At 37.4% G+C, this 25536-nt stretch overlaps 1 protein-coding gene across 3 annotated transcripts in view; it reads right to left on the reverse strand.

Annotated features, from left to right (window-relative positions):
- The window catches only part of SDK1 (sidekick cell adhesion molecule 1), a 419246-nt gene that overhangs the window by 265016 nt on the left and 128694 nt on the right, over nt 1-25536 (reverse strand). For all 3 annotated transcript variants that reach the window (XM_064461554.1, XM_064461553.1, XM_064461555.1), the window contains one exon: nt 23051-23198. In XM_064461554.1, coding sequence (XP_064317624.1) covers nt 23051-23198 — 148 coding nt within the window. The remainder of the gene's footprint in view (nt 1-23050; nt 23199-25536) is intronic.

The following is a 25536-nucleotide window of genomic DNA, read 5'->3' on the forward strand; positions in this document are numbered from 1 at the left end:
GAGTGTAAAAACATTGAATGAAGGGTTAATTTGCACTAGTAGAGAAAGCCAAATAAGAGATGACACTTGGGCTATGAGACCATCTTCAGGCTGTGGAAAAAACCAGAATATATTGTCTCATAGCCCTAAGAAGAGCTTACAGCTGAAATGTCTTCTCTAATCTTATTGTTTATTTATAATCTGCATTTATTATCCTCTTTGCTTTTATTTTGCAGCTAACATCCTCCTGCAGGACCCTATTTGTCTCCAGATGTTGATGGGTATACATTCTTTTTGCTAAATGTCTGCTGGATCTAAAGCCTTTTTCATACTGAGATTTGGTAATCATAACCTTTTATATCTTTGCTGTGAGTGTAAGCTGACTCCTCGCAGGAACAAGAAGTGATGACACACACTGGAGTTAGATGTCATGCAAGCACATGCCATGTAATTCTTTTGTATGAGATTTTGCAAATGTACTTTATTGTAACATTCTGGCTGGCAAGTAAAACGGAAAATTTATTGTTCATTCCACTCCCTTTCTTAGTGTTGTACATTCTAAAGCAGACTCAATTTAATGTTTTATGAAATTGGATTTTGACTGCTGTAATTCTAGATACTTAATTGCAATTACAAGCTGATTTTAAAGAAACTGTAATTCAGTAGAGTCACATGGTCCAAAAGGCTTCCTCCTGAAGAAAACAGGAAATATAACATTACCCAGAAATGTTTACCTAATACTATCTTAGATGTCTCTGCTGTTTACCATAGAGGATAATCATCAGGCATGGAAGTATGAGAAGTATTCAATAAATTCCTCATAAGAAAAGTGGCATTTCATGTCGTTTTCTGTTGTCATCTACTCTTCCGTGACTGAGGAAGGAGGTTTCAACAGTCAACAGTTCTACAGCTGACATCCAAATAACCCGGGAAACTGCTAGTGTTTAGAACCTCTTCAACAGAGGAAGAAGCTGATGAACTGTGTTTTAACCCATGCTAACCATGGCTGTTCAGTGCCTTTCTTGATGATTCATGAGTTATTGCTATGGGCTGATGCACAGCTAATCCCCCTCCCGAGCGGGGTGTCTTTACAACACATTAATCCCTAATCAGCTCAACACAGTGATGATAAGGCAGATTGCAAAAATGCCAGCATACAGTAGAGTAAGAGAGTTCAAGAAATCTAGTCCACTTGTATTAGTAAAGGCTTAGAATTTTTTTGCCAATACAGTAAATTCAATTAGAGATTCAAAGGCATTTCTGTATCAGCAAAAGCCACGATGTACAAGAAGTTATATCAGTTATATCTGTATAGGGACAGGTGAATCCTAACCCTGAAAAAAAGGTTGGTTTTTAGTGATTAAAGGACAATTTATTTCAGGATACAGGTATAAGCATTCCCATATTACTAATGCAGAGCTGTACCCGTTAGAAGATGCTGACAGCCAAACATCCAGGAAACCTTTTCTAACTTAGCCCTTTATGAAACAGCCTAGAAAAGATGAAAGAAATAAGAGAAACATATATTGCCCTCTTTCTGAATCAAGTTTAGAGTCAGACAAATACCCTGACAGATCATACAAAAGTTTATACTTCTTTTTTGTCCTTCCAGAACTCCTGAACTCAAACACTCTACCTGACAAAGCGCTACCTCTTGATCATTAAATCGCTGGCCAAGACTTTCTGGTTTTCCTTTTTTGAAAAAACTTTAATTTTTCAGCCAAATGTCATCCTCTATTTACCTCTTCTAATATCTCCAGATGTTTCTGTCAGTCCCATCATATTTAGTATAATCTGTGAATGTTACCACAGTGGTATTATGTTTAGTCTCTTTCCTAACCAATTTCTACAAATATCAAATAGGAAAAACATTTTCATACATCTGTGTTGTCATATTGAAATAGTTCACTGTTCGTATCAGATTTGCCTCCAATTTTTAATGAAGCCCAAATTTTTAAAGAAAAAAATAATGTTATGAATATGCTACCCTCTTGCTTCTTACGTGTACAAGGCATATAAACCCTTTTGTTTGTAATTTTTCTTGTGCAATCTATGCTAAAGAAATAATATATATGATTATATAAAGCTGTATCGTAATTTTAGTAATATTTAATAACAGAAAAAATTGGTAAATTTATGGAGGCAGACAATATTAGCAGGTTCAAAAGAGGATTAGACCAACTCATGGACAGCAAGTCTGTAAACAAACTGGGCAGGAACAAACCTGCCAGTATCCCTAATCCAAAAATTCTGGATGCTGGAGGAGAACAAGAGAAAACGGTTGCGTGCTCTCCCTAAAGAACATCTCATTTTGCTACTGGCAAAACAGAATACTGGGCTTGATGGACCATTAGTCTGAGCCAATAGGGCATTTCTTATGTTTTAATGGAAAACCTAATTTATCTTTTCTAAAAGCCAATTAGACACCATAAAAGACAGATATTATTATCAAGTTAGGACAATCTGTAAATGGAGATTCAAAGTTAGTAGCAGTTAGAGAAATGTAACTGATGTTAATTGAATGCTAATTATATGTGCAATTATTTTGGATTATACTGAGCAGTGAGGCAGTGTGTGAGAAGTTAGAGTTCAATGGAAGTCCAGTAAAGCCATGGTAGAATAAATGAATTCAGGTACTAGAGTCTCAAGAATCATGTTGTCTAATTGGTCAGAGGGAAACCTACATAATAAGCAGCTAAAAATAAATGTGGTTACTGTTTTCTCTCCTAGCACACATCATCTTAGAGCTGGACCAAGGGGGACCTAAGGGGAGGTAATTTACTGGGTACAGCCCTGGTCCAGCAGAAAAAAAATGCAGCGAGAGCAACACACGCTCCATTCCCAAGACCAGCTGTTTAAGTAAGTGCCAACATCAGGCAAGAGCGTCAGAAAAAGAGGAGAGAATTCTAATATTTCTACATTATTTCCAAAGTCTATCTTATTAGCTGCATCTGCATACACAGAAACAAAGCTCAGGCAGAAACAAACCAGTAAATGACACTCTAAAGAATTATAGTAGGGTGAATTTACCATTTTTTGTTGCTACAGTGCCAACTGTGCCATTCAGCTACTCTGCCCAGGACTGACGTCCTCTAATGAGATTGCCATTCCAGTCATTCTTTTTGGTTTTTATAAGGACTGGAATTATACCGGCAGTCATATAAGCCTTTGGATTTTACCAGCCTCTGAAAGATTTGTTGAAAACTAACATTAGCAGATAAGAACCAATCAGCTGGGTCCTTTAACAGATTTAGAATAAATTACCATGTAAGCCTTCTACTTAATCGATGCTATTCTGTGGGTACTACCTATCCACCTATCTAATTCCATAGTATTCGTTCTAAATATAGGACTCATGCCTATTCTAAATAAGTATTTCTTACAATAGATCCACACCTGATTTAGTTTAAATTTGCTCCTCCTGTATTTTAAACCTTATGCATTGTCCAGTGCCTTGGAATGGAGTCAGCTATTAGTTAAATCCAAATTTTCTCCTTCATCAGAGCCACCAGTTTGCAATTCGTACAGAGGAAACATCTTTTCATGCAATTCAATGGCACATCTCTGAAGACTCTAACAGCTTGTGATTCTCAGTCCGTTTTTACTGAGCAGTAGAAATAGAGCAAAGTAGGTCAGCATCATCCCCCCATAAGGTTTATCAGAAAGTTCCCTAAGTGAAAGCTCAAACACTAGATCAAAGCCACACCTAGACTGACACACTCAAGGATCCCTCTAGGATGTGCTTCCTTACGAAAAACTCTTGTTAGGTTCCACAGGAGCTTAAAGCCAGCACAAATGAAACAGTAATGTTTCCTTGTTGTTGTACTTTACAGCTCCTTGAAACACACTGTTATTCTCTCCGAAGACTGTAATTGAAAGTTATAAGTTATAAAAACTGATTTATTCTTGCTGAAGGACTATTTAAAATGATCTGAACTAACTGAAATTTAAAGTTTAAAAACCACTTCAATAGTTCTATCCTCAACATTTATTTAAAAGAGGTTTCGAACAGAGCAATATGATATAATTTAAAAACGAATTCAACAGTTGTTTTTACTCCCTCAGAGAGCAGTTATTGCCTGTCATATAATTAAGTGAATATGCCAGTGACAGAACACACAAAGCGGCAGGGAGCACAGGAAAATACTGAAGCTTCCTGTAGTCTGTGAGCCTTTTGGCTCACCACAGCGAGAAAAACCTGTCTAATATATTAGAAAAAAGACAATTAAAAGACATGATCAGAAAAACAAGAAATTGCCAAGGAATCCCTCTACCAGTACATTTCATACTGGGTGTGAATCAATCCAGATGATGCTCAGCAAATTTTATGACATGTTACAAAACATACTGTAACACTTTATCTCACATGCACATCTATTTAAAATTGATAAAAGTCAGCTAACAATAATAACATACCTTGACTATCTATGTGAAATGAATGAAAGATGTTCACGTAGCTTCAATCCACACTGTAGTATCAAGAATTCATCTACTCTATTCAAATCAGCGTAACGTGTGGTACAACTGTAGAGACTTTTGACTTTTTTGTCTTCAATTATAAGACCCTCTACAATAAATAAAAGGAAATAGAAGGTTCTTCTTCAACTCTATACAGGAACAAAGTAAATAGGAAGTTTTGGATTGTTGAATTTTGCTTCTGAAACAAATGTCCTTAGAAGTTATTATTCTAAATATCTGGATTCCTCAACACAAGAGGTGTTTAACAGTGCAGTTACAGAGCCAGGAGTCTTCCCCATGAGATACAGAACTGGCTTTAGCACACCGTATTTTGGACACCATAGCAGCCACTAACGCTTCCAAGAATATTTATTAGCCTGTCTCACCTCCAGTGTCACTGATCTGGTGACACAATATTCTCCGCTTAAGCAATGCCATCAGACATCATCGTCTGTGCTCAGAATAAAACTGCAAATAAGTTAGACTGAAACATTAGCAAAAATATTTTTGTCTATAATTTTTGAAAACACATTATAAAACAAAATTATTCTTCTTCAAAAAAGGGACCTTTTCAAAGATTTGTGTAATTAAGTTTCAAAAGGTATTCAATATCCGATCTACTCACACAATAATATTGTTCAACATCTATTTTCTCTTTTCTTCAATACATGATAAAGGCATCCAAGGCTGAAGTTCAGACCACTTTGAGGAGGAGAGTTGATCCTCAAGGAAGAACTACCTTCCTTCAAAACTTTCTACAGTCTATGTGGCAAAAGGCTGCTTCCCTTGAACACTGAGTGTAGACATAGGTATCACATTACTGGCCCATGCTCAGTCTATGAAGTTGTGAAGAATGTACCAACAGTCCAGATTTCACACGGGCCAGACTCCTGTCAGAAACGTTCCTTTGAACAGCAAGTGATCTCTAACCAAGATTCATGAGCACTATGGAAAACAGTTCCTGAAAGGAACAAAAAGAGGGGGGAAAAAAAATATTTAACATCAAATGAATTTATCACGATAACTGACATCCAGGTTAGAATGATAGCACTGCTTTGTTGGCACTGCCTGTTCCCTTACTTTCGGGCCATTTCATCTATTCAAATTCCTTAAGCCCAGGACAAGTTTCTTCCTCGAGTGGAGGACACTATTTGAACAAGTGGTCGACCCAGTACAGCCAATCAGTAAAACTGCCAGAGCTGCTGGTGGCCCTGCGACCGCAGGCTGCGTAACATGGGATAGCTGCGTCCACGTGCGTGTATAGGAGCTGTGGAGGAGATCGGTACAGGCGAGAGCCAGCTGCAGGGTTTTCTCAGTCTTCCACTTCAGGGGGAATTCACAAGGGGTGTTCCTTCCATGGTGATTTTGCTATGGCTTTATTTATTCCCATACGCTGTAAATAAATGTATTGATTTTCTTAAACCTATTGCTGAAAATTTTGAAGAAGTTTCATGAAAAATGCCTTCAGAAGCTTAGACTAAAACGGCAGAAGCTAAAAATGAAACCCCAGCATAAAAGTTAGCATGTGAGCAAAGTTAATGACACACTAACTGCTTTTCAAGAACGGAAGCAATTCTTCATGGTCTTGCCAGGGGAGATAAGCGCACTCACAGAATACTAAACTCTGACACCAATCTAATTGGGCCACCGAAGTCATTGACACGCTCTGCATGTGGCCATGTCCTACTGTTGAGCTATCTGGAAACAAGAATATATTTTGAAGAAGCATATGGTTTATGACAGAAATTAAGGTGTGCTTCCTCAGAGGTGAGCTGCTGTTACATCACATGTGATAGATTCCACTGTTCAGGATCCAGAACTAGCAAGCAAATTTAGGTCCTGTGACTCTTATTGCTGCAACACTCCAACCATGAGAACATTCTTCTGGAAGCTTCCAATTACCATGGAATTTTTCTTGGGGATTTTTTTGTACCATTGATTAAAGATAACTACGAAAAGCAAACTACGGCTACTAATTGTTGAAGTTGTAAGGGAATATATTGAGATGATTATCAATTTAATGAAGCTGGCATTGAAATACATTTTCCTGATCCGTTTATTCTGTGTACTGTGTCTTCTAACTGGATAATGTGCTGTGTTTTTCCTCAGCCTCAGTAAATAACAGACTGATCTCTCTTGTTTGCAAATGACAGCAAACACAGTTCCAGGAAAAATAATAAAACAAACAAGTGCAACATGCAATGCAAGTATCAACCATTTCAGTCTCAGTGAAAATAAGCTTTATAGAGAAACGCTTGTTTCAACAAACTTACACTTGATGCCAATTTGTAATTACAAATCTAATTCTGAACTATTTACTAATTAAAAATAATCTGGGGTGCAAATTTCACATTGATGTCTTTTTTCGAGTGCAAATCCACACAGCTTGATTTACAAAGCTGTTATGTGCACCTTCTGAGGAGGAAAAACTAAAACGATCAGTTAAACCAGTCCCCCCTTCCTCTAATTTCAGTAAGGTTACTATCCCTGAACAAGTTTTCAATGCATTTTTTCTTCTTCTGTCTTTATTTACTATGTATATTGAGAATAACCTTTTTCCATTGAGTGAGCACAGATGGAAAGCTGGTTTGGTTTGACTTCCTACCCCCAATCTACCTTAACTACTCAAAACTTTGCCTGTGCACGCCCACTCTCTTACTTCATGTACACATTCCAGCTTCACTTCTTATCTTCCTAATATAAATCCTCCTTTCCAGGCTCTGGAAATTTTGTAGCCTACATCTTTAACCACTTTTGATCTCTTCATGGATATATCGCACCCTTGCAAGAAAAAACAGTGAAGGGCAAGAGCCCTAGGTCTAGACTACTATTTGAAGGTTCCTAATGTGAAGATTAAGTGTGAACACAAAGCATTTAAAGGTGCCTCCTAGAGTTCATCAGAAGGCTATGATCTTACGTGGACATAGCAGGGCTGGTACTTCACGTTGTGCCATGATGAGCAAACTAACCAGGACTAGTTGGGTTTTAAATATACCAAGTGTAGCATGTGTTACTGTTCTGGGACAAATGATTGTTGTAACAAATGCAGATGTTTAAAAAAACCCTAATGTTGTTCCTAATTTGTACAGTGTATAGAGAAGAAATTAACTCGAGTTCCGCAGATGATCAGTCCGTAGCAGTTCTTGGCATAACCTTAAAATTACTTATGTTCTAAATGCTGTACACATATTAACCAACTAATTCCACAAAATGAGAAGTAGATTTGTAAGTATTCGCATATGCCCTGAAGAATGAGATTTCATTACCTTCCCCATTATTTTAGCTTTCATAAAAATAAGTCTTAACAGGAACATAGAATGATCTGAAGCAAAAAGAGGTGGTTACCTGCACGTAGAGCTTTTGATTTGAAAATCTTCCAGGAGTTGCAATGTTCCAAAGCCTGGGCGCAAGTGCACAAGTAAACATTTATATAAATCTACTGAACATATCACTGATACAACTAATGGTAAAAAACCAACCCAAACAAAACCAGAAAACAAAACCCAGGCATTTCCCTTACGTCTTTCGTGATTCAAATACTGTGTTCAATAACGCTTTTCTAACACGACTGCAAATGGCTGCAAATTCTGTTGCAGTTGCCAGGATGATAACCAAGATGAACAAAGTACATGACATGGTACAACTGTCTTTCCATATTCTAAAAATATTAGGACATTTTCCTTGTCATTCTCTGTATTTCTTCTTTTTCTCAATACTGTACAGATTTGACCAATTATAGTTGACAATTCTATATGAGTATATGCAAATAGCTATCTGTAATGGCATTTTTTTGTCCTTATTTAAGGCACCTAATATTATCTTCACTATTAACACCACCACCTAATGGGAGATGTCTACATTATGAATAAAGGAAATTAGAGATTTCAAGTGATACAGTTCACTCCTGCTCAGCAGTCTACATAGGAAAATAGTTTGTTCATTACAACATGTAGTTAGAAATGTTACCTAGAAAACACAGATACATGGTTCCACTCTCTCAAATCTTTGACCACCCTACACAGAAACCATTACAGAAATAGAACTTCTTAATGTGGAAGCAGTGGCCTGAATTTTATGAAAGTATAAAGCTAACTTTAGTCTTAAGCAGTTGATATTTGCAACACAGTTAGTTTCACCCTGGAAACCTGAAGGGAAGTTGAGAAACCTGTAAAAATGTAAAAGACCCTCTAAATTTATAATGTACCATATTAAGAGTGGAGTCAAGTGACTGTGTCATATATGCCCTTAAAATCCAATCGTGTTGCTTTTCTTTACTGCTTAGCAACTTTTTTCAAAGAACTGTTGCGTATAGGAATGAGATTTTCTTGCAAAAACGATTTATTCAATAAAACAATGCTTAACTAAAATATGCTTCTGAAATCTTCAGAGATCAGACCCTATAAGTATTTGTGCAAACAAATGCAGTAAGTTCATCACATGCTCAAAGTACACAGTACAAAGTACAAAGTACACAGTAAAACACCATGCAGGGACCATGGCTGCAGTACAGTAAGCAAAATGATTCAAGGACTCATTAAGTGCCCAAACGTTCCAAGAATACCACAAGTTTTCACAATAATTAAAAAATGAAATGAACTTATACTACACCCTTATTGATTTTGGTAAGGTATATGAACAAAGGAGTGGGTGAAGGAAATCTACATGGATCTACATTAGAACTTTCAAAAACTCTAATAAACTGGTATGAAGAAAATCCCATCCCCATAGAATAAGATGCATTAGAATTAGAATAATTAGAATAAGAAGGATTAGGATTTTGACTTGAGGTAAATGTAAACATTACATACAAATGGTCGATTCAGAGTTTGGCAGTTAGTTCTGGACAATCCTGATGTTTCTATAATTGGCTGACATTGAATGATTAAATTGTGACATGGCACAACTGCAAAGCACAAAGCAGTATTTACCTGCTCATGACAATTGAACAAGGTAGGCTGAAAGGAAAAACAAGTGCTAACCAATGTAAAAAACCATGGGGTTTTGGAAAGAATAACATAAGCCATTCACATACCAAAATGGCTTTGAACAATTCTGATATAAATGACTAGGCAACTAAACCTTCTCTTCTGATTTGTTCTATTTTGAGCTATTCTGGAAAGGTTGCCATTTTTATTCTCTTTAGTTGTATTGGCACTGATTCTTCTCACTGGCTAAAATGCCACTGATACCACGGAACTGAGACTGACTCAGAAGCCCTGGGCTCTTCACTTTGCCCAGGACCTTGCTGCTATCGTGGGTCTCGGCATGGGCTGGGGAGGCAATACTTTACTGCACTAAAGATTGCTATTGCCCCACCTGAACGTACTCTGCATACCTCTGCCCTGCACACCTTCCCCTCCGCTTTGTGGCTAGCGTAACACAGGGTAAAATAATCTATGATAGTTAAAAGATTAAAGTACAAAGAGCTTCTGAAGTGTGACTATATTAAAGGAGTGGGGAACTGCTGGATCAGAAAGTAAATGTCAAAGTGAGAGGGTGCACCTTCAAAGCTCACCCAATGCACTATACTTAAAAATGTAAATTTAAAAAACTTATTAAAACACTAGATTTTATATTAACATTTTAAAAGCACAAGTTCAGAGTCCTTTTCATAATTCTGGAAATCCCTTTTGCAGTTTAATAAAAGAAGATATTCAACATTTGCATGTGAGTAAAGACCCAATGGATTTTATTTTTTTCTAATGTCCCCATGTGAGTAAAAATGCAACCCTTTGGAAAGTACTTTGATGTTATACAAAGGAAGGTTTTATTATTACGTTATTTCAGAGGCATAAATGAAGTATTAGGGAATTAAAAAATTTAAACTGTTACCAAATCATTTGGCGTCTAGCTGGGTAACTTAGACCTGTTGTCATAGTGTTTGACCATTTTACATCACACATATGCTTTTTATATTACTCAAGTTATATATAAAACAAAGTGCAGCAAATACAATGTGTTGTCTTGGTTTTGGTGTAAAACTTTCTGTGCTATCTAATACAAACATATCAAAAGAACAAAAAAGCACTGCATTTGATGAACTTGCATATTTTACTATAGAAATGATTCAAATTCACACCTACCCATAACAGGATGTATTAGAACAGACTAAGTGAATATCCCATTGGGTGCAGCAGGCTTCAGAGTAGATGACAGCAGTCTCAGAGACCCCGTAATTCATTACTGCCTCCCAGGGAGAAAAAATAACTCTAAAAGGTGTTCCTCAATCAGAACTTCTCCTACCAATGAAATAATTTTGCTTAAATAATTAGAAACGTCAGGAATGACATTCAGATTTTTTATTAATCCAGTATTACTTCCATAGGCTTCATAAAAGAAAGCAAGCTACATTTTACACACTAGCTTTTCCATTTCATGCTTGGTATTTTTTCCCATTCTAGAATTGTTTCCTGAATCAAAGTGGATTCCCAAAGAGACAAGAGGATGACAACTGAAATTTTACCTTATGAATCTTGATTAGTGATCCTTCAAGACCATAAACTTTTTTATTTAGTGAAATTAACACTGACAGCTATGGATTAGAAGCTATCAGGCATTAAAATATTACACCACCACTTCTCTTCATTTCACTGAAACAAGAAGATTTTGCTAACTCCCTGTTTTTATTAAATTACCAGTGACCCATTAGTGTATTTCTTGCACTGGAATTTTTAAATCATCAGCATACAATAAAGCTCTATTTACAACATCTCTTCAAGGTATTTTTACTTCTCCTGCTAAAAGGTTTCTTAAAAATAAATTAACTTATTCCTTGGATAATGCTGTTGAAACCACAGTTGGGGCCAGACAATACCAGACCTAGGACCCAGCAAAGCAGCTGCACAATATTCTCTGCTCACACCGTCTTGCTCTGCACCCTTAGCCATAACTTACCAGGTATTCACCATCCCCTCATTGCAGCAAGTTTTTAACTACACGTATGTATGTAGGCAGTTCCATCTCTTTGAAAATATAGCTTGATTTGTTCTTAATTACACTAAATGTAAACTATTGATAAACAATAATTTACTGCTGACACAAAGATGTGAGGGCAGATATTTAGTTCAGAAAGTGGGTTTTGTGGTAAATATTGCAACAGTGAATTACATGATCCAAGATCGGTTCCTGTGAAAGCACAGACTGATTTTCAAAGCACTCCCACTAACCTCTGCACACTTTAGATTTGGGACAGAAAGAGTTTGTGATGAGGGACACAATCAAAGGTCTAGAGACTAGCCAGTCCTGCAGCAGAGCTAGCGCTGGAGTGCTTTATTTTGGGATCATCCAACAAATCCAGGAACTGTGTCATTTTACTGAAGGACAGTTAATTTATCTTAACTTGACCAAGTAAGGTCCAATGTATTAGTAGCTGACAAGCAGGGCTAGGGAATGTTTTTGCTAGCTTCTACAGTAGTTTTATGAGATGCTTCATGTTAATGGAAACTCTTTAGAGATAATTTGAGAGCCAGGGGAAATCAGCATTTCTCCCCTTGTACCTCAGCACTAGATGGAGCATCTAACAATTTCCTCTTTCCTCCTATTTAGCAAGACAAATCATCCTCAATTTTGTTTCAGTGTGTTTATTAATACATATGATCTATTTTGCCCTAAAATACTTCCTTGTAAGCCAACTTCCAGCTGTGATGACAAAAATAGTATTAGAAGATGGGAGAAGATGATAGGGTTGTTTGTTTGGTATAAGGTCTTGTAATAGAACAGCTTTTCAGGATTCACAGTTTGTCTTAAATGGCTGCGTTGCTTCTGAACCAACATAATGACAAGCTATAAAAATAATGGGTTTCATTCGAAAGCAGTTGGAAGAAACGAAAAAAAGCTGGCTAGATATGCATATTAATACTACATTCAATTAGTTGCCCAATTATTCTCTTTGATACTCTAATAATCCATACAAATCTAGAGCAAAACAGCATATTTAAATCCACACTAGTACTGCCACTTACTAATTTGGTAAATGGGGTTTATAAATGGTGGTGTTTATACGACTACCATTTTTCTTAAATTTGCCTCCTTTTCTTCCTCTCAGACAGCTTTCTGTGCTGATGTATGGTCAGTACAGACTCTACTCAGATTTCTGCTTCTCTTCCAGTATCAAAGCTAATGCTTTCATTGTGCAGGGAGGAGCAGGGGGGACCGGGGAGCAGGAAGAGCGCATCTGGCCACACTCACCAACGGGAGGACAGCAGATGGGGCCAGCAGCAGAGGAAGGGGACAGGGAGCAGCAGCAACGTCTGGACAGGAGTTGAGCAGCAAGCACCGGACCCCTGAGTTAGGGGGTCCTTCAGACAAAGTGACACAGAGGGGAGGGAAGCTTTGGTAGGAGATTTGGGCAAAGAAGAGGAAAAAGTCTGGGGGACATAAGACAACAGCTTTGATGGGAGATATTCATGACAGCGCCTGGAAAGGTAGCAAGGTGTCTAAGTGGAGAGGTGAGGAGAAGGGGCTATGTCTGAGCTGGGAACAGCCCGAGAACCTGGCTGTAGGTGATAAAAATCATTGGGAGGCAGGAATTACAGACAGGAAAGTTTCATGGAGCTCTGAAATAGCAAGAATTAGGAGAATTTAAGTTCTGGAACAGGAAAATGAGCCATGGTCTTGGGGAAACGGTTGTTCTGCAGCAAAAGGTATAGAGGAAATAAGACTTTGGAGAGCAGAAACTCTGGGATAAGATTACCAAGGGATAATACTGTACTTGACACCTTTAAAAGTGGGAGCTACCACCTATCTTTTGCCCCCTCAAGGCAGGACAATTTTCCATTCTCTTTTACCACAGTCCTAGTTAAAAGAATAGGAAGGACACTTGACGGAAACATCCAGTATTGACTGCATACATTGGAGATTATTGACATTTTCTCACTCCTTGATCATAACATTTCTGCTAAGTTGTGAAAAAGATGAATAAAAATACAGATAAATTAAATTGAAATGTACAGAGAATTTTAAAAGTGTATTATGAGGTTGTTGCTGCACAATCTGTTGGGTAAACAGAAAATGCAGCTGTCTAACAACAGCCATTGAAATTTATAAGTATCCCAATAAACTCTGCTTCTTGTTGCTGCTAAGGCCGGTTTCAGTTCCCATGGAAACAGATGATGGATTGCCAAAAATGAGATTTGGTGTTTTAAAATAATCAGTGATTTGAACTAGTGATTATTATGGAAGTTTTGCACTCGTCTTCCAGTGAAGAGGTATTATGCTGGGAAAAGAACCCATGGCAGCTGGCAGACAGCAAGAGAGTTGTTTAAATACTTGCAAATGGTATTGGCTGCTGAATGACAACAGCAAATGCAGTTTCTTGAAAAATCATTGAGCAAAAACTAGCAAAACTCTATTTTAAAAAGTGAATAGACTTTGAGGCTTTGGAGAAAAATATATAAAATCTTGTTGTACAGACCTCAGCTTCAATGCTTTCAAGTGCATTTCCTAAATAAGGTCTTCTTTTTACCCCTACTTTGAGAATTCAAGTAGTCAGGAACATACAAGCTAGAAATTGCTAGATATTTCTTCTCCTGCTTTTTGAGCTAGGAATTTATTTGTCAATTATACATTAGGTTCCAATCCTACAAATAAGCCACTACAAACACAGACAAAATGTTGGCAACATTCAGTTTTCCAGTGTCGGGAGGGAAGGTCCAGAGGGGAGGGATGCCTGGGAGGCATCAGTGTTAATATGGGGGCTCATGGGGGAAGAAATTACAGAAGAGTGAGGCAGCTGATGGAACAGGCATGGGAGCTTCTCCGATCTTTCAGGGAGGCTGGCTTTTGTTCCTACGGGGCTTCACAATAAGATGGTGACACTAGGGTGGGCCACACTGTCAGGACACTGGCACTCCCTCTGCTGTGTGAGTGAAAGCTGAAGACCACCACTTCCAGACCACAGTCTTCCCAACTCCTCCTCATCCACCTTCTCCTCCTCCTAGGATTTGCGATCATTTCCCCAGGCCATGCCATCTTCTAAGTTTCTCTCTCTGTCTTTTCTTTCTTCCATCAGGGTTGAACAACACAATCCACCTCTCCCAGTATCCACACATGCACCTGTCTTGACCTATGGTTTTCTTCATTTCCATGCAGACAACATGTACCAGTCAGGTGGAAGAGGAGGAGAGGCATAGACTTCCTCCAGCACTTCCCTTTCTTACCCTATCACCTTGCCACTGCTATGGTAAAATTTGGCTGATCTGTTCTAGTCTCTCCCCACTCTAGTGACAGGAGTTTAGAGGGCAAAGCAAAGCCAAGAAAGCTTAGCAAGCAAGTGATGACCGTGGTCATCCCAATAAAGAGATGCCATGTTTGCTTATGTCTAGAATTGGTCCTGACATGTAAAACAACAGATTTGTGTAATATATAAAAACAGCCACAGGCATATATTAGGAAATAAAAGGTAGTGCTAACATGCAGCAGACAAATAGATTTTGTATGAATATTGGCAGAATTTGACTGTCTTTTCTCACTTCTAATTGCAAGATGCCTTTACACTATTCCACCAGTGCCAAAAACCACCCCTCTCACACAGATCAGATAGACCCATGAAACCTTAGAGCATTTAAAATTTATTTAAATTCATTTGGAATCTGTTAGATGAAGGCCAAACACAAAACAGCTAAAGATTCCACTCACAACTAAGGATCAGAGATAAGCCATAGGCAGGCTGCCAGCTTCTTCCTTTCTCTGCAGCATTAATGTAAGGTCTGCTTCACATTTGCTTCCATGTACCACATTCTTTAAATTCAAGTTGAATACTGTTAACAAAGTAGACTTGATGCAAATCAACCACAAAAGCCACAATACATTGCAAGAGTGCAACGTCTGTGGTTTTCCTTTCTTCCTGTATCACACAACAGTTTTCAATATGAAAGTAAACCTGCCAAAATCATAGGCTTTTAAAATTATTCTACAGAAATCTGTATTATACAATTACAAATTTATATGCCGTAACACCTTTGCACGTCATACAAAAATCTACTAGAAGCATGAAGAAGAACAGCATTTATCCATTTCTGCGTAGAAAGAAAATTAATAATCCTTTGTAGTATACAGCCAGAGTACTGACAGATACATTTTACTTCAGTCAGTTTTGATTAATAAAAGTTAATTGGTAAACATAAGACATTACCTTCTGCTATATTTGATAAGTCACAAGCATTTTGCATCTATTTCCATAAAAATAGAGATATGTGAGGGGTCATAGGAGATAAATTGTTCCAAGGGATTTGTGAACAATTGCCACTTTTTAAGCATAAAGCAATAGTTTTCTTTTGTATAATTGCTCTTAAGAATGACTGCAACACTTCTAGTCTTATCTTGGCTGCATATTAAACTACGTCTGTTTGTAGACAGAGTAGTTCAAAGATGGACATAAAATTTTTTTTCCACAAAAGCACATTAGCTGTTAAAGGATTATATTTGTGATTTGTCCCTAATATCATAATTAGTTCTGATTAGGAGACGCAGCACAGGCAAGAAATGAGCTCCAAAGTACAATGACAGTGAATCTTCATATTTACCCACCTTTAAATTGGATATTATTTTTTAAAAATAGTGTAAGTTCACATTGAAAGAGAAATGTTAACACTTTTTTCATTGTCCATATTTTCTCTCAAAGTACATTTGTCCCCAGAAAGCAACAAACTCATAAATCATTTTCTACTGCAAGCTGTGATAACTAAATCATACTTAGAGCAAAAAGGTTTCCTTCTAGTGACAGTTCCATTCCTTTTGTTTTACAAATTCCAAATCTATGATTAATAAATGTAAAATGATTTTGTTCTTTAAATGTGATCATCTTAGGGAAAACAATATCCAACAGTCAGATTTTCTTCTTAGACAGCAATCTTTAAATTTCTATTGAAATTTACAGCTATTGAAGATTGTGCTGAAAGATGCTGTGAACAGCTGAGGCCCGTTAAAACACAATATTAGTTCCAAGCATCAACTCTTTTTCTATCAAAAAAATATGGATTTTACAGTGCTGGCATAATGGCAGCAACTTCCCCTGCCTTGTAAAAAATATGTATTAAAAACCCTTCTGTGGTTTGTCGTCCAAATTTGTAATGAAGCATATTGGTCAAATCCCAAAATGTGCCTCACACCTCATCAGTCGGAGTGTCTCTCTTGGGGGGAAACCGCTTCCAAATGAGCCTTGCTAAAAGGCACGTTCTTCGGCAGCAGTTTTTTTCTGCTATCCCTCTTCTACCCTATGATGGGCTGTGTTGCTCCTACACACCATGCACTCAGCACATACATGGTCCCCAAATATGACTCAGCCTTCCTCTCCATCTAACCAACACACAAGTTCCACCCTAAAATTTAAGACGTCTGTATAAGTTAATTTTTGAAACATGTTTAAAACCTGTGGCAAACAAATTATGAGCAGAGAGAAGAACAGTGAGGTTGAATCTAGACAAGTCACACAGCTTCAGAAAATAATCCTGGGATTTGTGTACCCAGAGGTGTTCATGTTTCCCTCTACTGAGCACAGTAGACAATAATACTCAAAACAGTCTGCTGACAGCATCCAGGACTGCTCAAACTGAGTACTTGAAGAGATGATGGGAGATTTCCCTACAGTCTTTCATACACATATGGGCCTTGGGGATAACAGTACAATTTTATGTAAGATGATTCCTAGTGCTGCCTGTTCCTTCGAATTGAAATTACTCAATGCAGAAGTTTGGTTAAATAAATTAATAACAGGGTACCAATGAATTTCAGTCTAAGGAACTAATTTAATTCTATTAAATATTCTTCTTTTTCAGGTACCGACTTTAAAATTAATGTGGAGCCTGTAAAAGGTACGGACAGATAAAAAAAGCTTATGGGTTTTTTGTCACATCTCTTACTGCTGAGAGACATCACTCCACTCCATCATGTTAGCAGACTTAACAGATCTGCAAACTTTTTTTTTTAAGTATTGCTCAGCTAATACACTGCCGAGCTGACAGCCTCTGAATTTATTGTTCACCAATGCTAATCATCACAATTTTAATTAAAGTATTATCCGGTGTTTGTGAAAAGTAATTATGTGCAACTAACGTAAGTTGTATGACAGGCTAGTATTTGCAGAGAAATGCATTGCTGTCACTAGAACTGCTCATATAAAATGAAGTGGTGTTTGTTTTAAAGTGAAAATTGTATACATGGCACATTAAGTGAGCTGCCATCATTAAGGCAAAACCTAATCTAATGCCAGTATCAGCCCGAAGTTTGATGTATTATTCCCAGAAATTTTAATTTTTCTCATCTTTTAAAGCCTATTTATCTAGAGCTACTTTTTTTTGCAAGTGTCATTAATATATTTGAAATTTTACTTTAACAAATGGCTGGTAAATCTGCACGAGCTTTGCTTATTTGCAAGGTATTATGAGTGTTCAAAACCACAGCAAGTCGTATTTGACAGTTGCTTGAGCCTAACATATCTTCATTCCACAATTTGTCAGCACATTTAGTCTCTCAGAGTTAACAATGGCCACACACATTCAAATGCATAATGGATTGTTCTTACTGAAAAAAAAAGATATTAAACACATTAATTGCGTCGTCTGTAGGTATACAGCTGTCTAGTGGAATGGAGTGCATTTTTAAATGTTTGGGTTCATTAACAGTTAACTAAGTGACAAAATGCCCACCCAGCTGAAAGGGACAACCCAGAAGTGCCTTTATACGCCCAAAAAGATCTTTCCTGTTTTGTGTCAGACATAATTCCACTAACAAAAGACATGAGTTAACATTCATCTAACTGCAGCTTACTAGGAGAAAAAAATAGTTTCACTGTAAGAAAGTTAATGAAGACAGTAATAATGTCTTCATAGTAGAAGTTTTCTTCTTAAAGAAGAAACCAACAATAAACAAATTGATAGCTAGAGTGAATCTTCTCAGTGAAAAAGCCCTTCACTTCGAAAAAGGTTAAAAAAAAAAAAACCCTCTAGGAGTACTAAGAATTTATTCCTCAATACCACAACTGAAAGGCAATTGTAGACCTTGACTGTGCTACTGTCCTTTGTGCCTCTCCAAGGTACTGTAGATGCCTCGTGTAAAGAAAGTTAAATGCGCTCTGCTTTTAAGTCTGATGAAGTACACCCAGGCAAGGCAAGCTGAAGACTTGACATCTCAGAGTAGCAATTTCTTTTGATACAGTTACCTTTAGAGAAGCTATTGTTTTCTGTAAGATGTGAGGGGAAACAGGCGAAATCATCCCATCAGTCAAGACCCTGGATAATAGTGCAGTTGTAATTCCACATTAGTCTACTGCTGTATTTGGAAAACATTAATCTGTCTAGGTGTAAACTGAAGTCTTCTCTAAAACATCTTTGGAAAATTTTGTGTAAAATAATAGTAAAAACCACCCCACACCCTGATTCCTCTCCTTGCTTATTTTCTCTTGCTGTTAATCTTTGGTCTTCTCTCTGATTCTCCACTTCACACTTTTCTAGCATGTACACAGCTTCCTTCTGATGATCGAGAAACAAACACCCCTGTAAATTATCAAGCTGAGGCTTTGGTGACAGATAATCCACAAAAGCCAAAATGAATATACATGCACACTGTACTAAGCGGGAGGGAGACAATTTTAGGACTCTAAATTTTTAAATACACACCATCATGTTGCACTAGCTCTGCTGCAGATTTGTTAGTTGCCTTAAGTCATAAACTATAACAACAACCCCATGAGTATATGCAGGCCATTTGCTTCACATTCATATATTATAGAGGGATTTGTTGACTTCACATGCCCACTCATTTAAGAGGAGCTTGTCATGCTATTCTTGTTTTTATCAGGGGGATTTAACAAAATATTACGGCACCAACACCACTAAAATGGGAATTAATACATAGCTATTTTTTGCAAAATTCCACTATGAGTTATGCTACCGGTTAAATTAAACACAATATGCAGTTTGAAAAAAATTGCCTATGTCTCAAAGGAAGCTTTCTCCCAGAAAATATCACAGCCATGCACACATGGAGTAGGATTACCATCCTGACTAAAAAAAGGTAAAACCTGAGCTATCTACTAAATTTTCTTTTATTTCCCCAGCCTAAACAACTGACAATTTTCAGCCTAAGGATCAGTAAGAGAAATACGAAATTACAGGTTGTTACACCAGGTCATCAGAATTCAGGAATATCTGCTCTGGTGAGACCCCACTGCGTCCAGCTCTGGAGACCTTGGAACAGGAAGGACATGGACCTGATGGAGCAGGTCCAGAGGAGGCCACAAAAATGATCTGAGGGCTGCAGCACCTCTCCCGTGAACAAAGTTTGAGAGAGCTGGGGCTGTTCAGCCTGGAGAAGAGAAGGCTCTGGGGAGACCTTATTGTGGCCTTTCAGTACTTAAACGGGGCTTATAAGAAAGATGGGGATAGCCAGACTTTTTAGTAGGGCCTGTAGAGATAAGACAAGCGGTAATGGTTTTAAATTAAAGGATAGTAGATTCAGACAAGATATAAGGAAGAAATTTTTTATGATGAAGGTGGTGAAACACTGGAACAGGTTGCCCGGAGAGGTGGTAGATTCCCCATCGCTGGAAACATCCAAGGTCAGGTTGGATGGGTCTCTGAGCAACCTGATGTAGCTGAAGATGTCCCTGCTCATTGAGGGGGGGTGGCGTAGGTGACCTTTAAAGGTCCCTTCCAACCCAAACCATTCTATTGTTCTATGATCTGTTAGAACCGGCAACTGTGTTAACGTGTATAAATAATTATTAGAGAACACAAAGAACAAATAAGTGTCTTATTTGACATATTGTAAAGTATCTTTAAAATAATACATATAGTGATGCCAGAATTCTTTGACAGCTCCACAATTCCGTTATCTTGGCTCCCTAGAAATACACTGCTTTTGGAATGCTGAGTAGCTGGCAGAACCACCTACAAACCCACCCCCCCACCACCAAATATCCTAAATACCGGTAAACAGAGTGAAAGGGAAAGGCAACAGCATTTACTACCTTAAACCTGCTATGTAAACGCTACTGCAGAGCCAATTAAATGACATTCCTGGAAACATCTTAAGAAAAATTTTTTTCTCAGAACTACTCCTTACTTTTGATCTTTCACATTTCTCACATCAGGACAACTCAGCACACACTCTGTTTCCACATCAGTGAAATGAATTCATTCTAGTGGTGACAATATTCCTGTGTAAATAAGCATCGGGATCATTATTATGGCATAAAAATGGTGCAGGGTTAAGTACATGTACATTAAGGCCTTTGCATGAGTAAGAGTTAATATGACCAACTATTTAAATTAACTGTTTTCTTAAAAGTTGCCAGAGATCAAATATTGGGCAATGCCAAATTCGTCTGTATTCAACAGGCACTACTGAGAAATTATTAGCTACCACAGGCACCACTACCGCCCTCAATTTTAGCACTGCTTATTTCCTCAGCCTGCATCCACTGCGGCAATGTCCCTCTTAGAAATCATTATTACAGCTGACAGACTGGCTGATTATTTTGGCCAAATCATTGTAAGCTTGTTTAAGAGGATTAAAAAAAGCTTTATATTGATTTAGCAATATTAGGTACTTCTAATCAGTTTGAAAAGCATCGATACAAGGTGGATGTATCCATTTGGTGCATCAGTCTAACTGGATCACCTGCTAAACTGATCAGTTAAATTGATACACCTCTTTGTGTCCAGAAAACATGATGTTAAATGCACAACTTGCTCCATGGATGAGAAACAGAATTCCCATAAGATATTTTTACATTTCCCACAGTTTTGTCTGCATCCTCTCCACGTCAGGTTTCCCGTATTTTTAGGGCTGCCATATTTACTTCCAGAATTTCACAGACAGCAATATGTGAGTGGATGCTGTATGGTTTTTCCAATACTTTGAGGGAGCAGCAGACCTACTGCGCATGGAGTGCACTGATGATTAGTATGTGTACCATAAATCCGTCCCCTCCTGAACTTATCAGGCTTACTATACGACATATATCAAACTTCCAAGTAGGTTCACACTTTCAGCACGTACACTTCTACTGCAAAAGTATTCAGAAATTCCTACACAGGCCATGCAAATGTCCTTAAATTCCTTTGAGACAAGATTTCTGACCGGGAAGAAAAAAAATGGAAACCTTTAGGTATATTTGATCCCCAGTATAGATGAGAGTTTGACAGTTTTCCCATTTGTAACCATTACCACAGCGCAATGAATTACAAGAGATTTTACCCTAACAAGCCCAACAGGGTAGCAATAAGAGTAAAGCATAGCCTACGAAAATTAGGATTTTATATTAATGAGTACACGACACACAGACCTCTACTTGCAATTTTCCCATAGTGTGAGAGAAGTCACACAAATCTCATTTTCAGACATTGCATGCTTGCTTGCCTAGGTCACTCTGTTCCCTTTCCCAGGAATAGTTCCCAAGAAACTATCTGATACTTGGATAACAAGGGTTTTTCACCATCTGCAGATTTTTGATTTGTGTTTTCTCAGCATTGACAAAAGAAAATTTGTAATGTGGCAGGAGTGGAGGAAGTAGATTCTTAATGGTTAATAACTCAGGATTTGTCACTTCACTTTCTTCAAGAGATTGCCCAGAAATCCATTGTTTCATCTTCCAGCTTGTTTCCCATCAAATTACTATTAAATTATTCATAAATTATTACATAGTTACTTCACATCCCTGCAATACTAATTTTACCAGTTTCAAAGAGCTTTCAGGTTTAAAAAATGCGCATAAGCAGCAATAAAATAGACAGTAAGGATTAATAAAATTAGGAGAGGGAAAACTCTTTCTGGATTTAATATAAACTCTAAAGACTCACCACCCCTTCTGGAATTTAGCAATATCCTTTACCATCATTTGCTAGCACATCTTTCCCTTTGAACACACGAAAATGTAATACACAGATAAAAATAACCGCTAACATTCTTGACATTTCAACAGTTTCCTAATAAATTAGGCAAGTAAAAAAAGATTTTATCTACATTTTTTAATGTTACCACTAACTCCTTCAGTCTCTAAATAAAACGGTGCAGGTAAAAACACAGGGTGACTTCATAACTGTTTCAGGAAAGGATAAATGAGCACACCTTGAGATAATAAAAGTGCAAGTACTGTGCCATTAGTGGGTGAGCTGCTAATTAGTCAAAAAGAAATAAAACTGTCATTGTAGGCTAAAAAGATATGGAAAAAATAAGCAATATTTAGAATTTTATCGTGAGGAAAATAGTATTAAGCATAACTCCATGTATTAAAAAAATCAAACTCATCTATTAAAAGAAGAAGAATCTCAGTATTCATTAAGTTAGTCCACTCAAGTAAACATAATTGAGAGATGAGCATTTACTTTTCCAAAATGTATCATGAAAATGAATAGCGTGAAGGAAGTGCAGACATTCTGCATATCTACTCCCTTATGCTGCACCAGTACCATTAAAATCACATGAATTATTTTGTCAAACTGCTTAGGAAGTTCAGAGATGGTCTTAAAATAGTAATTTATCTCAAACTTAGTATGAACAAGGCTACTTTATTCTCTTTAAACCTTAATTAGTGTACTTAAAATGTAAGTTGTGCTATCAAATGTAATTAATCATATTTTAGGGTGGGGATATTTTGAGCTTTAAACTGACTTACACTCTGCTGCTTGGTATAATCTTGTGCCCGTCTCTAAACCATGTCACTTGTGGTCTCGGGTAGCTGAGTATGTGTAGGAAGTTTAGAACTGCAGCTTGTCCTTGAGTCACTGTTTTCCTCTGGTTTGTGTCCGTGAAATTTCCCATATCTGCAAAGAAAAAAAAAAATTATTAAGAATCCTAGAAGTTCTTGTCTCTCTCCCCGTTTCTTTTCAGCAGACAGAGAAAACTGTTTTACAATAGTCATTGGCATTGCTAGAGTCAGTCAATACCACACACTACAGATGAGACACTGTTGATTAATACAAATTTGGATGAACGTAAGGCATAAGGCAAATCCAAGTGCTGCTAGTGCACACAGAAGGTGCATCAGTCAGCAACACTGCATGGCCTCAGAGTTCTTTCGCAATAACTGAGTGCTGTTAACTAAAAGTGACATTTTAATGGAGGTTTGTTTTGGGGTGAGGTTTGGTTTGGGTTCTTTTTTAAATAAATCCTTGCACAATATAAAAGAATTTCCAGTGCAGTGCAAAGGAATGCACATGGTGTATATAATTTTATCAATTTTTTTGGTCCCCAAGTTTTTTTTATCCTTTTATCCATAGCTCCCCAAATAGACAAGCAGCTGTATTGATGGTAGTCAAACCAATGTACGGTCAGATCTATGCAAGTAAGCCATTATACCCAAATGGATATAAAACAGCAAGGCTACAGTCATGTTGGCAGCTACTAGTACTTCTGGTACTACACTATGGTTTAAGTAGCACATCTAGGCATTTCTAAAGGCAGCAGTAATATTAAGAGCAGCTTTTAACAAAAATTTTAATGGAAGAAAGAAAACTCCAGTGCAGGATCTCTGTCTCTGAAGGTTTTATTTCACAGACAAGTTACTCTATCTATGGAGTCCTTGTAGAAATTCAGTGAACATTTTCTTCTTGTTTTTCCTTTGCCTTTTGTATCACATTCCTATCCATTAAAATAAACAGGGCTGTAGGCTCCTACTTATTCACCCTCCAAAGAACTTCTAAGCATTTTAATTTACTTTAAACCAAGAACTGACACACACACAGAACTGTTCTGCTTTCTGCCACTAAATTCCCTTTTTTTTTTTTTTTTTTTTAAGGACTACAGGGTTCTTTACAAGTTCTCTGCTGCAGAGAGGGATGCAAAGGACATTGAAACGTGGAAGACTACTGTCAGGTCTGTGGATGGCAGGAGATAAGAAGAGACAGAACAAAAGCAGAAATTAAAAACACATGGTATTTTAAAGAAGCTTTAATCATCTTTGTGATTTTCAAGTTATTTATTCAGACATAATCAGCATTGTACTTCCTCTGTTGCTCCATATTTCTTACAACTGTGATCAGATCATCTGCCTGAAAAGGAGTTTTAAACCATGTAGGTGGTTCTAATTAACTCCACTGTCATATGATTATTTTAGTCTTCACAATCCAAGAGTTTTTAAGCCCATTCTGTAACTAAGATTACTCAGCAGTTTTCTCACAAATATCTGTTCCCATTCAGTTAAGTAATATGCTAGCACATGTTGAGAACACTTTTTTTTTAATTATTTAACAAGTTCCCTGCTACTTCAGAAATCTAGGACATGGAAAATACCTCACATCTTTCTCAGTGCACTAAGAATTTTTCACTAGAAATCTTGCATTTAAGTGTATTGGGAAGCATCCCCTGTCCAGTGGCAAAAATAGTTAATCTCCTGTGAATCCTTCTGAGCCAAACATCTAACATACAGTTCCCCATAACTCTTGATGACTGGATAAGATTACTTTAGTAATCCCTTGGAATGTTGCTTTCTGATATGTTTTCAGGAATGGCCAAGAAGTAAAATATGGTAAAATATCAGGTATTTCATTATGTCCACTCAGCTTAAGTCAATTAATTTAGATCGAAAACATTAAAGTACAGAAAACAATCACACGGTTTCAGTAGCTACCCTGCACAGAGGGAAAAGAAAATATTTCAAACCTGTAGAACACTTTCATCTGCGGGAATAAAGTGCAAGTCTGTCTGACAAGTTTCACTATGGAAGCCATATAGGTCACTATAGGTTCAAGACCAAAGGTCTCCCAAGTCATGCAAGATCTGCTTTGCTTTGTCTCAATATCTTTATCAGTGAAAATAAATAGATAGACAGACAGACAGACTGCTTAATTCAGACAGAGAAGTCTTAAGAGATAGATTTTTAGCCTTGTTCAGCAATGCAGAACTACAAATTAAATGGGGGGGGGGGGGAGGAGGGAATTAAAACTGAAGGAAATTAAGCAATTACACTTCTTTCTCTCTCAAGAACAACCAAAGACACACACAAAAAAGCCTCAAGAAACAAAACACTTCACTGCAAATCTTTTCCTCATTCAGAGGGGAATAAAGGTGTCTTTTCAGGAGACAAAATTCTTTAGCAGCAGTATCAAGGTAAAGTATTCCTGTGCCTCCTTCTCACTATTGCTCCCACAAGCACTTCCTCAG

This window comes from Phalacrocorax carbo, chromosome 10, assembly GCF_963921805.1.
Source record: "Phalacrocorax carbo chromosome 10, bPhaCar2.1, whole genome shotgun sequence".
Lineage (NCBI taxonomy): Eukaryota > Metazoa > Chordata > Aves > Suliformes > Phalacrocoracidae > Phalacrocorax > Phalacrocorax carbo.